This window comes from Antechinus flavipes, chromosome 1, assembly GCF_016432865.1.
Source record: "Antechinus flavipes isolate AdamAnt ecotype Samford, QLD, Australia chromosome 1, AdamAnt_v2, whole genome shotgun sequence".
NCBI classification, from domain to species: Eukaryota; Metazoa; Chordata; class Mammalia; order Dasyuromorphia; family Dasyuridae; genus Antechinus; species Antechinus flavipes.
Genome location: NC_067398.1, coordinates 308,494,487 through 308,510,568, shown reverse-complemented (window position 1 = coordinate 308,510,568; position 16,082 = coordinate 308,494,487). Strand labels below are relative to the sequence as shown.

Genomic DNA, 16,082 nt, shown 5'->3' with positions numbered 1-16,082 from the left:
CATGGAGCTTATATTCTTTTTTTTTTTTTTTTTTTTTAATAACTTTTTGTTGACAGAACCCATGCCAGGGTAATTTTTTACAGCATTATCCCTTGCACTCACTTCTGTTCCGATTTTTCCCCTCCCTCCCTTTACCCCCTCCCCCAGATGGCAAGCAGTCCTTTACATGTTAAATAGGTTACAGTATATCCTAGATACAATATATGTGTGCAGAACCGAACAGTTCTCTTGTTGCACAGGGAGAATAGGATTCAGAAGTTATAAATAACCCGGGAAGAAAAACAAAAATGCAAACAGTTTATATTCATTTCCCAGTGTTCTTTCTTTGGGTGTAGCTGCTTCTGATGGAGCTTATATTCTATTGAAACAATATATACATATGTAAGTATATGTAGAATAAATAAATTCAAGATAGGCAATGGCTGGTAGAATAAGGAATGGCTTCACATAGAAGGGTTGTTTGATCAGAGTCTTGAAGGAAGAACTTTATGGATTCACCAACAATATCCTTGAAATTATTTAATAATTATTTTGTTATTTATTTAGGGAAGCCATTGGGGTTGAGTGACTTGCCCAGGATCACATGGCTAGCTGAATTTGAACTCAGGTCCTCCTGACTCTAGGGTCTATCCATTGTGCCACCTAGCTTCTCCTTAATAGCTATTTTCTATATATTTGGAATTCATTTACCATTGTAGAATTCATGTTTCTTGAGAGTATCCTCCTTGTTGCTCAATTAAATACAGGAAGTTATAATGACTTCCTTGCTGGGAGAGAAATAGGGTTTTATGAGATAGAGGTGAGGAGGAAATGTATTCTAGGCATGAGGTACATGTGACTGATGCAACATCACCAAACAGCAATATGGACTTTTGTGTACAAGGAATGGCAAGAATGCAGGTTTGGCTAAATTGTAGAATGTGGAAAAGAGAGCAGTGTATCAATAAGCTAGAAAGGTAGGTTGGGCCAAATCATGTGCTTTAAAAAGCAAACAGAGGAGTTTCCTTATATCTTATATTAGAGACAATACAGAACTACTGAAGTTTATTGAATAGGAGAGTAACCTAGTCAGCTCTGGGCACTTTGGCAATGGTATATAGAATGTGCCTCAGACCTGAGTCAGAGAGAGCAATTAGAAAGCTATTTTTGTTGTTCATTTGTTTTAGTCATGAACTACTTTTTGTGACCCCATTTAGGTTTTTCTTGGCAAAGATACTGGAGTGGTTTGCCATTTCCTCATCTAGTTCATTTTACAGATGAGGAAACTGAGGAACATAGGGTTATGTGACTTGTCCAGGGTCACACAACTTGTAAGTGTCAGAGGCCACATTTGAATTCAGGAAAAAGTCTTCCCCCCTCCAGACCTGGTACTCTATCCACAGTATCCCCTAGCTGTCATAGCAGGCTGTTATCATAGAACAAGTAAAGACTTGAACTAAGATAGAAGTTGTGTGAGTAGAGATATGGGATAGGTATGAGAGATATTGTGGATGAATAAATGGTAAGAAAAGGCAACTGGTTAGATATGTGGGGATTGAGAACTCGAGACTGTGAATCTAGGACGCTAGAAGAATGCCAGAAATAGGGAAGTTTGGGAGGGTGGAGGGATATGGGAAAAGATAATGAGTCCTGTTTCAGTCTGGTTAAATTTGAGATTTCTCTGGTACATCAAGTTGGAAATGTTCAATAAGCCATTGGTAATGTAGGACTAGAGCTCAGGAGAGAAAATCTTGCTGAATATATAGATCTGTGAGTCATCTGCATAAAGATGATAATTAAACATTTGGGAACTTATGAGGTCACCAAGGGAGAATGTGCAGAGATGGAAGAGATAAACTGGTGCTTTGCCTTTCTGGCTTCCTTTCCCATGTTCCTGCTAAACTGGCCTGTTTGATGTTTCACCTACATGACATTACTTTATTCCTTCTTTGCACTTGTGCAGATTGTCTTCCATGGTCTACATCCTCCTATACAGTTACCACAGAGTATATGCTCCTTCCTCACTTTTTTTTTTCTGAGGCAATTGGAGGTTAAATGCTTGCCCAGGGTCATACAACTAGGTAGTGTTAAGGGTCTGAGGTCAAATTTGCACTCAAGTCCTCCTGAATTCAGGGCTGCTACTCCATTCATTGCACCAACTCTCTCCTTTACGTATGTCACCTTCTTTAAAAAACTTTCCTGATTCCACCAGTTGTTAGTACTCACCCTCTGCATCCTCAAAGTTACTTAATATTTCTTTTGATATATTTGGATTTACTTATCATTATAGAATATGAGATTCCCTATTGCTCAGTCAACTGTAGGGAGTTAGAGTGATATGGTTACTAGAAGGGGAATTAGGACAAAAGTCATCAATTCCTTTTTGTTTTCTCCTTCTCTTTTGATTTGAGTGGATTTCATTGTCATCATGAGTATGGAAAAGAGTTAGAAAGCAATTTCTCACTGAAAGTCAATAAAGGTTTAAAAGGAAAGGACTTAGTAGGAGAAAAGGAATTCAGAAGATAGTTTTAAAGGGCAGTTAAGTGGCACAATGGATAGAGCAATGGTCTCAGAGTTAGAAGGACTTGTGTTCAAATCCAATCTTAGACACTATACTTACTAGCTGTGTGACCCTGAGCAAAATCACTTACCTCATCGCCTGGATTCCCCCCTTCCCCCAAAAAAGATAGATTTATAAAATCTTTGTTATCTAACTGGTTAAGTGCAACTGACTGGGGTATAGATCTTTAAAGAAGAAGAAAGCCATTAGGGTTATAAACTAAAGAGTTGACAGAATTTGTTTAAGAGGAGTCCACCCCTTGGTTGACCATAAGGTGATGATTTTTTGGGGGAAAGGAAAGGCACTGCTTCTATGGCAGAAATTTTGCTAAGCACTTTATAAAGGTAAAATAGGCACTATTTATCATCTCTATTTTACAATTGAAGAAATTGAGGCAGCCAAGGTTAAATGATTTGTCCACTCATTTAAGTATTTGAGATTGGATTTGAATCCAGGTTTTCCTGACTTCAGACTGAGTTCTATCTACTTTGCCACCCAGCTACCATGGGGCATAGGAACTCTTGAAAATCATTCACTAATTTGTAGAGAATTTATGATGTGTATTTTTTAAAAAATTTGGTATTTAAAAAAAATCTTTTATAAAGATTGCAGGTTGAATTGAAGGGAAGAGGGTAAAGGGGGTTCATTTACTCTTAATTTTCTGAATTACATATCTAATTCTGAGCATCTAATTCTGTTCTTTTACTTCAAGTCTTAAAGAATCAAAATGCAATGTTTTCATCTAGATTCTGCTACTTGTTAGCTGGCTAACTTTAGGCAATCCATTTTGTCTCTCAGGACCTTCTATTAAATGAGGGAATGGGATAGAAATGATCTGTAAGGTCCCTTTCAGCTCTGACATTATGTGAATTCTCCTTTGCTTCCCTTTCAGCCCTTCTGTTTGCATTCCCTCTCTTTGGCCTCCAGGTATCTAGGGACCCATGTTGCTCCTCTGACTGTGCAGGCCCCAGCAATCAGTTACTAGGTGTTCCTAGGCTTATCTTGCTCAAGCAATATCCCAAGAGAAGGATTAACCTTATGAAAGCTTGTTTCCAAGTTGCTGTCAGTTGGATAAAGTCTAATACAATATGTTCACCTTGAAACATTAATAACTGACGTTGCTTATGTATTATTTCTCCAGGTGCTTGGTTGAATAACATTAGCTTCTTTTCAACAGGGAAGAGTGCATTAACCCAAAGGCATAAATCCAGGTATCCAAAGTGACAAGTTTGTTGAAGACAGATTTTTTTTTTTTGGAGGGGACTCTCAAGGGTGGGGTTTTTTCCCCCTTTAAAGTTCACAACATAGCCTTATTTCACTAATGTTTCAAAGTAGACTCATTAAAAATCACACAAACCCCAGATCTTCAGGGCCTTTGAGTTCATCCTGACCATCATTGCTACCATGTAAGCAATATTTAGCACTCTATAAATGTTAAATACTAATAATAGTAAGGATTTTATCTTTATGTTTTAAAGAAGAGAAGAAGTATTTGTAAATAAAGGCCTGAAATGTGACAAAGCACCTGGATTGAGTGGTAATGAAGTCTACAAAGTCATCCATAAGTAGTAATATTCATTTCTGGTTAGAATTCCTAGGGAGGCATATCAATTTTGAAATGAAGAGCTAGTTCTTTGAGGTTTTGTACTTAAAGAGGAAAAAAAGAACTTTGTTTTATTTAAATAAATATTTTGTTGGATTTTAATTTCTATTTTAAATGGCAGAAGAGAAGGAACTAGGTGGACATTTAACAAGTGCCATGAGATTAGATGTATATATCACTATGCATGTTTCCTTTATTTTCTGGAATGAGGAGATTCTCAGAACATGAGCAACACAACTCTGATTCCCACTAATGACAAGTATGACATCATCTTTTTACATGCAGCTGATAGAGTCCTGTAAGGCTGACAGGTTCTCTTTAGTGTGTTTGATGTATACAGATCCTGCCTTTAGGCAAGAGGTCATGGGCCGACAAATGTGTCCTTTTGTTTTTGGGCTGTAATTGTGTTTCCTGGTACATAGTTTAATAAGTAATATTTGGAACGCTGGGTCTTAGTCTTTCCTGGAGCTTTACTCTCATATCCAATAGGCTGAAAGTTAAAGACTGAAAATAAGGACAAATGTTAGGACTGGATCTGAACATACAAAATGATCTTAAAAACATCTGATAGAGATGACAATTTAATCTGCTTCTCTGAATCCACAGGCTTTCTTTGGGCTTCTGAATATTTGAAGAAGACTTTCCCGATGGAATAGGCAGCTGCGAAGAATTTATTTCAATGGGCCATGAAGGTGGCTGAAGCTCAAAGACACCAAAATCATGTACCTGATGCCCTCCTGAGCCAACACGAGTCCTCTTGATCTTTGTCTTGCCGTTGGATTTTGATAACTCTAAAATATGCTATTTTCTCTTCTTTCTAGCCTTTGCTTTGGATACCAATTTCCTTGATAATTGTCCTTGATAATTGATAATAGTTCAAAAATCATTCTTAAGGATTATTTCCGTAAGATCCTTGACAGCTGGAACATACCTAGAGGTTGGTAATCAGAACAGTGAGGGGATTCAAAACTTGCCACAGAAGGATCCGTTGAAGGAACTGGAGGCATTTAGTCCTGAGTTGGAAAGGGTCAGAGTCAAAGACTTTTTGCCTCATGTCAGGCACCAGAAATATTGGGGTACATCAAAGATGTTGGGGTACTGGGCATGGGTTGTGTTGTCATTTTGGAAAGAATTTGGGCTCAATCTCCAAATCAAGCAAGGGCATTTATTGAAAGCTTTTAAGCAAAAGATGAGCCATGTTGAAAGTAGCTTTTTAAGAAGATTAATCTGGCAGTGCTGTGCAGAAGTGATGCAGAGGGTGTGTGTGTGTGTGTGTGTGTGTGTGTGTGTGTAAGAGGGAGACTCTTGTTAGGAGGGTGTTAAAATAGTATAGGTGTGAAGTGATAAAGGTTTAGGGGGATGGGGTGATGTCTTCTGGCTAGCTGTTTCCCTTTAAGCCTCGTTCCCATTATGATGTATATTAGGTGGAGAGAGAGTACTCACACAAAGAAACCTACAAATCTTTGAAGGATGGTTATCTAGATATGTCTCACATCACTTACTGTATCTACACTTATTAGAGTAGATTTTGTGTTTTGGCTAAACTTTGCTATTGCCCCTCCCCTCACTCCAGCACAATGGTTTATCATATAAAATCTTTAATAAACATTTATGTAATTGAATCGAGTTAGTTTTGAAGGACAGGAAAAAAAAATTTCTATTCCCAAGCAGGGGAACTGTCTGTAGCAAAAGCAGATAAGTAGAAAAGGGAAAGTTATGTTTGGGAAATGATGATAAAAGCAGTTTGATTGAAATGGTATAGTGACATTTACTAGTTGTGTGACTCTGGGCAAATCAGTGAACCCCTATTTATTTCAGCTCCTTTTTTATAAAATGGGGACATACTGGAAAAGGCAGTGGCATTTGCCAAGAAAACCCCATGGACAAAGCTGTGTTAGACATGATTGAATAAATAACAATGAAGGAGTTTTCAATTGGTTCTGCATCATGGACACCCTTGGCAGCCTCTGAACTTCTCAGAATAATTCTTATAAATGCATAAAGTAAAATACATAAGATTGTAAAGTAAAGCAATTATGTTAAATACAGTTATCAAAAATTTTTCCCATCCATGTCATAATCCCTATAAAATCTATTCATAGATCCCTTTGGAGTTCATGGACTCCAAACTGAGGACCCTTGGAATTCAGCTCACATACAGTAATTGGGGGGAGATAAAGCTGAAAAGGCAGGTTGGGGGTCAGAATTTGGAGGGTCTTGAATGCAAGGTGAAAGAATTTGTTACTGATGTTATAAGCAGTGGGGAATCATTTAAGCAAAAGATGTGACATGTTGAAAGTAGTTTTTAAAGAAGATTAATCTGGCAGCTCTATGAAGAATTGATGCTGAGGTGGTTTGTGGGTGTGTGTGGTACAGGTATGGAGATTAAAGGGGGACTAGTTAAGAGGGTGTTAAAATAGTATAGGTGTGAAGTGATAAGAGGCTGAATTAGGATTGTGGCAGTGATAATGGAAAGGGAGGAATGGATTTGGGAGAGGTTATGAAAAATCTATTGATTTGAATGTCGAGTGGAATAAGGGTAGAAGAATCAAAGATAACTTCAAGGTTAGGAGACTTGGTGACTAAGAGCATGATAGTATCATTAACAGAAATAGGGATGTCAGGAGGAGATGTCAGGTTTTTTCTGGGGGAAGATAATGTTTGGCTCTGTTTCTAATGCATGACATAACTTTGCCAGCTTCCTGTCCTCAGAACCTACGCATTCCCCTCTGGCCTCTGGATACTATGGGCAGAATTCCCAGTTCCTAAGCTTGGTCCAGGACCCATCTTGGACATCAATTTGCCGGCCTGGAGGGCCTTGACAATCTAGCTGGAGGAAGGTCCATTCACTAAGGACCACATTTTTTATGTCTTGAAGTTTGAATTGATAGGGACCCTGAGGTGTTGAAAACTTTTTCCTTATGGTTGATCAATAGGAGTTTTCCCATTTAAAATTCCTTGTGTTAACATGGTTAATATAGAAATATTTTGCATGATTGTACATGTATCAAATTGCTTATCTTTTTCAAAGAAAGGAGAAGGTAAGGAGGAAGGGAGAGACTTTGGAACTCAAATTTAAAAGATGAATTTTAAAAATTGTTTTTAAAGGCAAGTGGGAAAAATAAAACATTACTTAAAGCTGATAGAATTCCCTGTGTTCTGTGTTCCTTTTGCTAGATCATTCAGATCTTTGGTATCTCTTTTGGGAGTCCATCCTAGGAACAAGAGGTTGGGGGTAGTGAATATGGGGTTTGGAAGGTTTAGGTATTTGCTATGATATGAAATCTAGCTAAAGCATTTGTGCTATGTTGAGATAAAGTCTCTAGTACTTTGAAAGCCAGAAAAGAGAATTCCAAAGACTAACCTACAGAATAAGGCAGGATCCTGCTGCATGGGTAAACTGTCCTTCAAAAGCTAGTAATTACTGTTATCAGAGGATCATAGATTTAAATTTGATGGATGAATCAACATTGTTATTTAGCATTTAGCACTAGTATGAGCCAGCAGTATACTAGCCCAATGAGGAAAACAAAAGAAGCATGGTTTTTACTCAAAAAGACATTAGAATCTAGTTAGGGATTTATTATTTATTATATTATTATATATTATTTATTTAACACACATGAAATAATTAGAAAATCATTCACTGTTAAGCTTTGAATAACTATGTGCAATTTGGGATAGCAGTTTGATGTGATGTGACATCAAAGGGCACTGGACAGGGACTAAGGAGACCCAGGTTCTAGTCTCAGCTTTCCCACTAATTTGGTATGTCAATTTTTCTATCTGGGCCTCAATTACCTTATCTATAAAATGGGGGAAGTTGGATTAGAAGATTACCATAGTTCCTTCTAGTAGTAATTTAATTTAATGCCACTTAATTCAACAAACATTTATAGGCTGTGAACCAGGTCCACTTGAGGAAGAGAAGACAATTATAATTTATAACACTATCTACATATAATAGAGAATCATAGAACAAAGGGCTGTTTGGTCTAATGGAGAAGGTGATTACAACTAGGACTAAAGAAGTCATTTAGAAAGTGGCATTTGAGCTAGTATATAAGGATGGGTAGGAATTTAGCAGGCAAAGAAAGAGAGGTGAGAAAGTCTAGGGGACAGAGTAGTTAAATATACCTGGAGTGTAGAGTATAGCATGGAACTGGAGTTGTAGGCTGAAAAGATAGGTGCCATCCACATTGTGGAAGGCTTCAAATTCCAAGCAAAAGAGTTTAAATTGCACTTGAAAGATAAGGGAGAGTCACTGGAAATGTGTGAGCATGCTTAGACTGTGATTCAATAGTATTTTAGTATATCTCATTATTTTTGAATTATCTCATTGACACTATGTGAATTGGAATGTCATTTTATATCTCTGACTTTATTTTCCTCATTTGTAAAAGGGGAGTGTTAATATTTGCTTTATCTATTTCACAGGGTTGTTATGAAGATGAGAAAGAAAGCTTTAAGGTGATATGTAAGTAATTATTATTCTGGAATTCAGAGAAGAGATAGATCTCTTGGAATTATTATAATTGCAGAAGGCTTCACAAAAGAGATGGAATTCAAACAGGGCATTGAAGGAAAGCACTTTGTAAACCTTAAAGTAAGGATTCTTAATTTGGTCTTTGTGAACTTATGTTTCTTAAAAATATTTTGACAATTGTATTTCAGAAAAATGTTTCCTTTGTAATAATAACAATATATTGAATTTGGAAACTGAGAAGGGATCCACTTCATCAGAATGTCAAAGGAGTCCATGTCACATAGAATGTTAAGAATTCTTAACTTAAAGCAATTTGTAAATGCTAATTAATTAATGTTACGTAATAATAAGCTTAAAAATGGATGGAATGTTATATCTGCAGTCAGAAAGTCCCGAATTTAATTTGCATCCTATCTATTTGCCTCTGAGCAAAAATCTTTTAACCTTCTTCCTCATCTGTAAAATGGAGATAACAGCACTTTTCTCCCAGGATTGATATAAAGATAAAAGGAGATGTTCATAAAAGGAGATGTGTGGGCCTTAAAGCGATATAAATGACGGATACCTATGAATAATAAATCTATTACTATTCCTCCAATTCCTAATTAAAACACATATTTTTGTTAAATATTTACTCCTATGTTTCTATTTTCCCTCTTTGTTACAATTCGTCCTCCTACTAATTCAAATACATAGATCTAGTTTTCCACTGCTAAAATATTTTACTCCTATTCATATTCTATTTTTCTTTTTTCTCTTACAATTCGTCCTAATGCTAATACAAATAATGTTAAGAAATTGAATAGCCCTAACAGTTTGAAAGACAATTCGGAGGAACCCGTGCCCTGAAGGCTCGCGAAGCAGGCAGGCAGGAGTTTGCAGGTGCAGGACCCGGCAGGGCGCAAGTCGCTTGGAAGGCAGCTGGCTTCATCACCCACCAGCTCTCCAGTGACCTCTGGCGGTTGCGTGATGGGGTACAAGGAGGAGGAGCTGGGTAGAACGGAGAGATTCTGAACTAAGAGAGAGGTGGGGATGAAGGAGGTTCTGTAGGGGCAGGTCTAGGCGGAGTGCGGAGCAAAGAGCCAGCCTCTCTAGGCAGGAGAGAAAGCCAGCCTTGGAAGGGGGCGTGGATGTGTGTGCGTGTGTGTGGGGGGGATGAGAGTAGATTGGGGACCGGAGCTCTGGAAGCTGGATTGGATGGGGGTGTGGCTAGATTGAGGGTCTGGAGGGGCGGGGTTCTACTTTGGAACTCCATTCCTGCTGACTTCTGGGGCTGATTCCTTCCCCCTGTTGCCCCCAATACCCGCTTGCAATCTCCAAGAGTTTGTTTTAGGGTTCACGTCTTCCTTTGCCCCAAATGGGCGGACAGACTTGGGCGGGGGCGGAGGCGGAGGCGGAGGTAGAGTGGGGGCGGGGGCGGGAGCAGGGGGGCTGGGCTGGGGCGGGGTAGGGCGGTCCCAGCTGCAGCCGGGAGCGCAGCCTGGCTCCGCGCCTTCTGCCTCTCTGGGGCCGGGCCAGGCGCTGCTAGAAATAGCAGAAGCCGGGAGCGGAGCCGCGGATTTTCTCCGCGTGGAACTGGGCTCGGTGCCCGGCCGCGGGACCCGGTAGGAGGGATAGGGAGTTTGGGGGATCGGAGTTCGGGCGCCTCAGGCGCTGCTCACCTGCTTTCCGTGTCCCTCCCGGAGAACTTTGCTTTGTCGAGAGCCTTTCCCTGCCGCTGGGAACTGCCGCTGTCCAGGATCGTGGCGAGGGAAGCGTTCAGCCCGGGCTCTGGTCCCTCCAGGGAGGACGGCGGCCCGGGCAGAGCATTGAGCACAGGTGGAGGCTTGTGTGTGTGTGTGTGTGTGTGTGTGTGTGTATCAGTCCGTGCACGCGCGCTCGATCTTTCCGGGGTATGTGCTGGGGGCGTCTTGTGTGCAGGGACACGTGAGGGTTTCACTGAGGGGTGTTGTGAATGCATAGAGGCTTATATGAGACACGAGTATGCATGCGGTGATGTGTGTGTGTGCAGGGATATTTGAGAGTTTGAGGGGGGCTGTATATACATGCAGGCTTAATGTGATGTAGGCAAATAAGGAGAGGGTAGTTGTTCCTGTTTGGATTTGTAGGTGAGTAGTAATTTTTTTTTCTCCCTTGGAGATGGGATCCACACCTGTGATTTCATTGTTTAGGGACCATCTCCCAATCAGGAAACTATCAGTGTAGATAGGCAGCTGTTCTGCAAATTACAGTCTTAGAGAGCTGAGCCTGGGGCACCTAAAGATCAAGCCATCCCATAGTCACTAAGTCAGAGACCCCCTGGTTTTACAGATTCTGAGACCAGCTTTCTATTTACCCTATCCTAGCTGCCTCAGATTTAGAGCTAGAAATTCAGTTCAGTTACTTCATTTGTGACCCAAAGAGATGAAGTGGCGTGACTAAAGTCACAAAGATATAAGGGGAAGAAGTGAGCCTTGGACTCGAGTCCACTGACTCCTGAGCCGATCTTTTTCTCATTATCCCTGGATGCCTTACTATAGGTGTGAAAGGATTTGAATGCCTGTTTTATGGGCATGCTCATCCTTCAGGGTAAACATCCACCTTGGGGTAGTGACAAATTGATGGTTAGGTACAAGGGGCTCCAGAGCCCCATAAGTAGCTCAACATTTCAAGAAACTTACAATTTAATGCTAGTGTCTTCCCTTTAAGATCATCTCCAGTTTATCCTGTGTATCCATATTTTCCTATTGTCTCCCTCAGGAGACCGTGAGGTCCTTGAGATAAGGGATTTTTTTTTTTTTTTTTTTTGGTCTTTTTTTGTATCCCCATCACTTAGCACAGTGCCTGGCATATAACCAGTCCTCAATAAATGCTTGTTGACTTGATTTGAGTGGCTGGAGTCCAGTGTCTGTTGTTTCCATACCACTGCACAGCATTTAGAGTGTGAAACATCCTATTTTCAGAGTTAGGAAGCTACAACTTAATTTAATTAAAAATAATAAAACAGTTCTCTATGGTTTGGATTGCAGGTTCTAGGGGAAAATGGTCCAGAAATATCAATCTCCAGTTCGAGTCTACAAATATCCCTTTGAGCTGGTCATGGCGGTAAGTACAGACTTGGGTACATGTCAAGTGAAGAAAGGTGACCATCTCGGACTCCCTCTCTGGGAAGAGAAATCCTAGAAATCAGCTTTGGACATGCAATCTATTATTTATATATTTATTAAATCCCTGTCAGCTAAACCAAGAAGCTTAGCTGCCCTTGAGACTTTTTGTCCTCCCTGAGCATCCTAATGGAACTTGAGCTAGACTGTGGTGAAGGCAAGGTGGTCAGGTGATTTGGACATTGGTATTCAGTTTCCCGGTTTTAGTTACCATTTTAGGATCTTGAATAAATTGACTACTCTTTCCTCAGTTTTCTTGTCTTTGAAGTGGTGATAACAGGGTTAAAAATGAATATGTGGTGATTTTACAGGGGGATACACTAAGAATTGTTGCTTGGATGAGAGTTATAAGCTTTGCAGTGTTACAAGAGTTTTTAGGTGGAGTTTTTGACTCTTTGTATAGAAATACTCTTTGTTTTGTGTATGGGTGTATGTGGGAGGGGAGAAGAGGGAATAGGAGAGAAGGAGAGAAAGGGAAATGGAAGAGAGGGAAAAAAGAAGGGGAAAGGAAAAGGAGAGGGGGAGGGAGAGAGAGATGGAAGAAATGAGAGAGGAGTGAACAGGAGGGAGAGGGGAAAAGGAAGGATAAAGAGAAGTAAAAGGAGAGAGAAAGAGAAAGTGGGGTGAACAGGGAGAGAGGGAGGAAAAGTGAGAGGAGAGAGGGGAGGAAGAAGAAAAAATGAGAGGGAGGAAAGAGAAATGGAAGGAGAAGAGGGAAAGAGAAAGGTAGAAGAAGGAGAGAGAGAGAAGGGGAAGAAAGAAAGGAAGAAAGGAGGAAAATGAAGAAATGAAGCAGGAGGAAAAGAACATTATTTTGAGTAAATATCAAGACATCTCCTACCTACTTATCGCCTTCTCTTTCCTACTTGTTGCCCTATCTTGTGCACCAGAATTTTAGGGTGTGTGGTGTGGTGTGTGTGTGTGTGTGTGTGTGTGTGTGTGTATGTGTGTGTGCGCTTTGGGTAAAAGGGTGTTATTCTTAAACTTTGAAAGACATTATAACTTGTTATTCTAAGGGTTATAGATCTGGAAGTGGACCTTTGAGGTCTTATGGTTCATTCCTTTCATAGAATCATATAATTTCAGAATTGGAAAGGACCTTAGAAGAGCCAATTTGTTATGAACTAGAAATCTCCTCCGCAACTTGTTCAACAAATAATCAAAGAACCTTTGCTTGAAGACCTCCAAAGAAAGAAAACTTTGCTTTGTCCCAAGGCATAATATACTGTTTTTGAATAGATCTAATCATTAAGAAGTTCTCCCTTATGTTTGGCTAAAATTTGCTTCCATGTAATGTAATTGGTCTCAGTTTTGCCCTTTGGAACTAAGAAAAGCAAGTTTAATATCTTTTTCATCTGGTGGCACTTCAGATAGCTGAAGACAATTATATGTAATATATATACTCTCTCTCTCTCTCTCTCTCTCTCTCTCTCTCTCTCTCTCTCTCTCTCTCTCTCTCTATATATATATATATATATATATATTAAATGTCCCATTTCCTTCAGCAGATCCTTGTATGATGTGGTTTCAGAGTTCTTTATCATCCTAGTTATTTGCCTAAACATAATACTCCCAATGTGAGCTTAACAGGTTAGGATATAGTGAGACTATCAGTTCTTTTATTCTGGACCCTATAGCTCTAAAAAGGAAGACTAAGACAAATTGGGTTTTAGGGGCTCTGTTGTCACACTGCTGACATTGAGGAAAGAAGGAAGGAAAAAGCATTTATTGAGTGTCTACTATCTGCCTTGCACTAGGTTCATGTAGCACATTAACATTTGCAAAGCATTATATCTCACTTGATCCTTACCATGACCCTGGGAAGTAGGTATTATTTTGATCTGTATTTTATAGTTGAGGAAGCTGAGGCAATTAGAAATGAACTGACTTACCAAGTATCTGAGGCTGATTATGAAATTATCTGCTCCTAAACTGAGATTGTGGTCCACTAAACCTTTTGCATAAAAACCCCTCACACCCCTCATAAGAATGGTTTTCTAACAACTTCTCTATCCTATACTTCTGTAGGATATCTTTATCCAAGGGTAGAATTCTACATATTTCCATAAAGTCCTTCCCTGCTATATTTTCACTGCAGAGATGAAAGCGGCTGAATCTAAGTTTTGTCTGGTCCTACTAACCTGGAATGGTTTGGCTTATGATTCAGAGGCAGACTATGTCTATCTTCTGAGGACTAATCTAGTTAAGTTAGTACCAAAGGTTGGCCAGTGGGTGAGGAATATTTCTTGACCACAGCAATTCATTAGACCATCTCTGAAGTTATTGAGGGATTGTTATCTGCATTAATGCAGGAATAGCTACAAAAATGAAATCATAGAATCTTGAAATATATTTCATCTTATTCAATTTGGCTCTTTGTTCCAATCTATTTAGATAATTTTGGATCCCAGTTCTTTCATTTAATTTAGTAGCTACCCCTTTCAGTTTTTAGTCATCTGCAAATTAGATAAATATATCATCTATGCCTTCGTCCAAATCATTGATAAAAATGTTGAACAGAACATTTTTTTTTAAATTGTCTCTTTGATTTCATTGACATAGAAATCTCCAGGTGAGAAAATCCCCTCTCCCAAATTCATATTTAAAATTACTCTTCAATTTACAGTCTTAGAGAGCTTCTAGAACTTCTGTGAGTTTTAGTGATTTGCCCAGAACCACAAAGTGAGAATGTGTCAGTGGCAGGGCTTGAACTCAGGTCTTCCTGAAACTGGGGTTAGCTCTCTACACTGTGCCACACTGCCTCTTGTCAGGTTGATGGTGATCACTGTTCTTTAGGTCTGGTCATTCTTCTAGTTTGAATCTACCTAATGGTGGATCTCTACCATGTTTGTTATCTTTTTTACAAGGATAATGAGAAAGAAATTGCCACAAATCTTTCTAAAATCAAAACAAACTCAGCCTTTACCACATTCTCCTGATTGTACCAGTTTAGAAGCCAGGGAATATTGTGGAAAGAATATTGTATTTTGAGTTAGAATACTTGGGTCTGAATATCATTTTGGCTATAGATGACCTGTGTGACCTTGAAAGAAGCATAATCCAAAGGCCTCAATTTCCTTATCTGTAAAATGAAAGCTTTGAACACAGTAGTCCTCAAAACACCCTTACAAATAATCCATTCTAGTATTATTGACTAGGAATTAAGGTCAAACTCATTGACATATAGTTTTAAGAACCCAATTTTCCATTTTTGAAAATGGACACATCACCAATCTTGTGATGTCTCTTTCATTTTCATCTCCTTCCCTCCCCCATTTTTTTCTTAATTATCCCGGAGCGCAGTCACCTATTCAGTCCTTGATTCTCTTTTCTACAAAGATAAGGCATTGTCACATGTCTTTCTGAAATCTGGACATATTATGTCTGTACCACATTTCCCTGGTTGTTTTGGTTGTATTGATATTTTAGATTGTATTTTATCTGGACCTTTTAATTTGAATTCATTAAGCATGGTTAGGTGTTTTGATCTGAACTTCCTCTTAAATATTAGTTTCATTGTTCTCAGGTTGGAACTCATTCTTCTTGGTCAAGAAAAGAGAAGCAAAGCAATAATTGAGTAGTGATAGTACCATTTTCTTTCTGTCATCTATTTTCATTTTTCCATCCAGCTCAAATAATGCTATCTTTTCCTTTATTATCCTGATGTCTTTTTTTTTTTTTTTTTTGATCTTAGCATTCAACATAAACTCTAACTTCTTCTAGGCTTCAGTTTTTCTGACATATTCTTACAGGATCATGTCATTCTTTTGTCTATATTTGTTTTTGTTATCTACCCCTCTCTTTCTCTTGTACTTTCCTTCTCTTTCCCTCTTTCTTATCTTCATTTTCTATTTGTGTTTTAAAAAAAAATAAAATTGAGTGTACCAATGAGTTCCCTGTGTACCATATCAGCTTTTTTTTTTTTTTAAATGTAGTTCTCCTTTTCCTTCCTTATGGTGATTATTTGCATTTCTGTCTTTCTCTTTCATGCAAAAGCTGAATCTCAGTATGAGAATGAGGATTGGACTATCCTATAATTATTAAATTATCTGAAGATACTTCCTAGACCAAGAAGAAAAGTCTTATTTCCTTTTTTTCTTGTCTCAAAGGCCCTTGAGATCTAGCTTTCGTCCTCTTCCACTGCCATCAACTGACGTTGAAAAGTTGCTCCCTCCATCCAGTCTTGGGCCTGTGATAGTAACACCCCCTCCCTTCCCTATGAAAAATAAATACTTCAATGATCAGCTAAGAATTTAGGTTAAAAAGGCCACCATCTCCCATTGCATCCAAGGCCATCTCCAGTTCTAATAA

General features: G+C 39.0%; 1 protein-coding gene across 2 annotated transcripts in view; it reads left to right on the top strand.

Moving 5' to 3' along the window:
• Positions 1-10,095: 10,095 nt before the first annotated feature.
• Positions 10,096-16,082, top strand: part of SEC14L5 (SEC14 like lipid binding 5) — a 76,103-nt gene continuing 70,116 nt past the window's right edge. Inside the window, exons 1-2 of one of the 2 annotated variants that reach the window (XM_051964256.1) lie at positions 10,096-10,446; positions 11,637-11,712. In XM_051964256.1, the coding sequence (XP_051820216.1) occupies positions 11,650-11,712 (63 nt within the window). In that variant the 5' untranslated portion in view covers positions 10,096-10,446; positions 11,637-11,649. The remainder of the gene's footprint in view (positions 10,447-11,636; positions 11,713-16,082) is intronic. The other variant, XM_051964247.1, reaches the window with a different exon arrangement.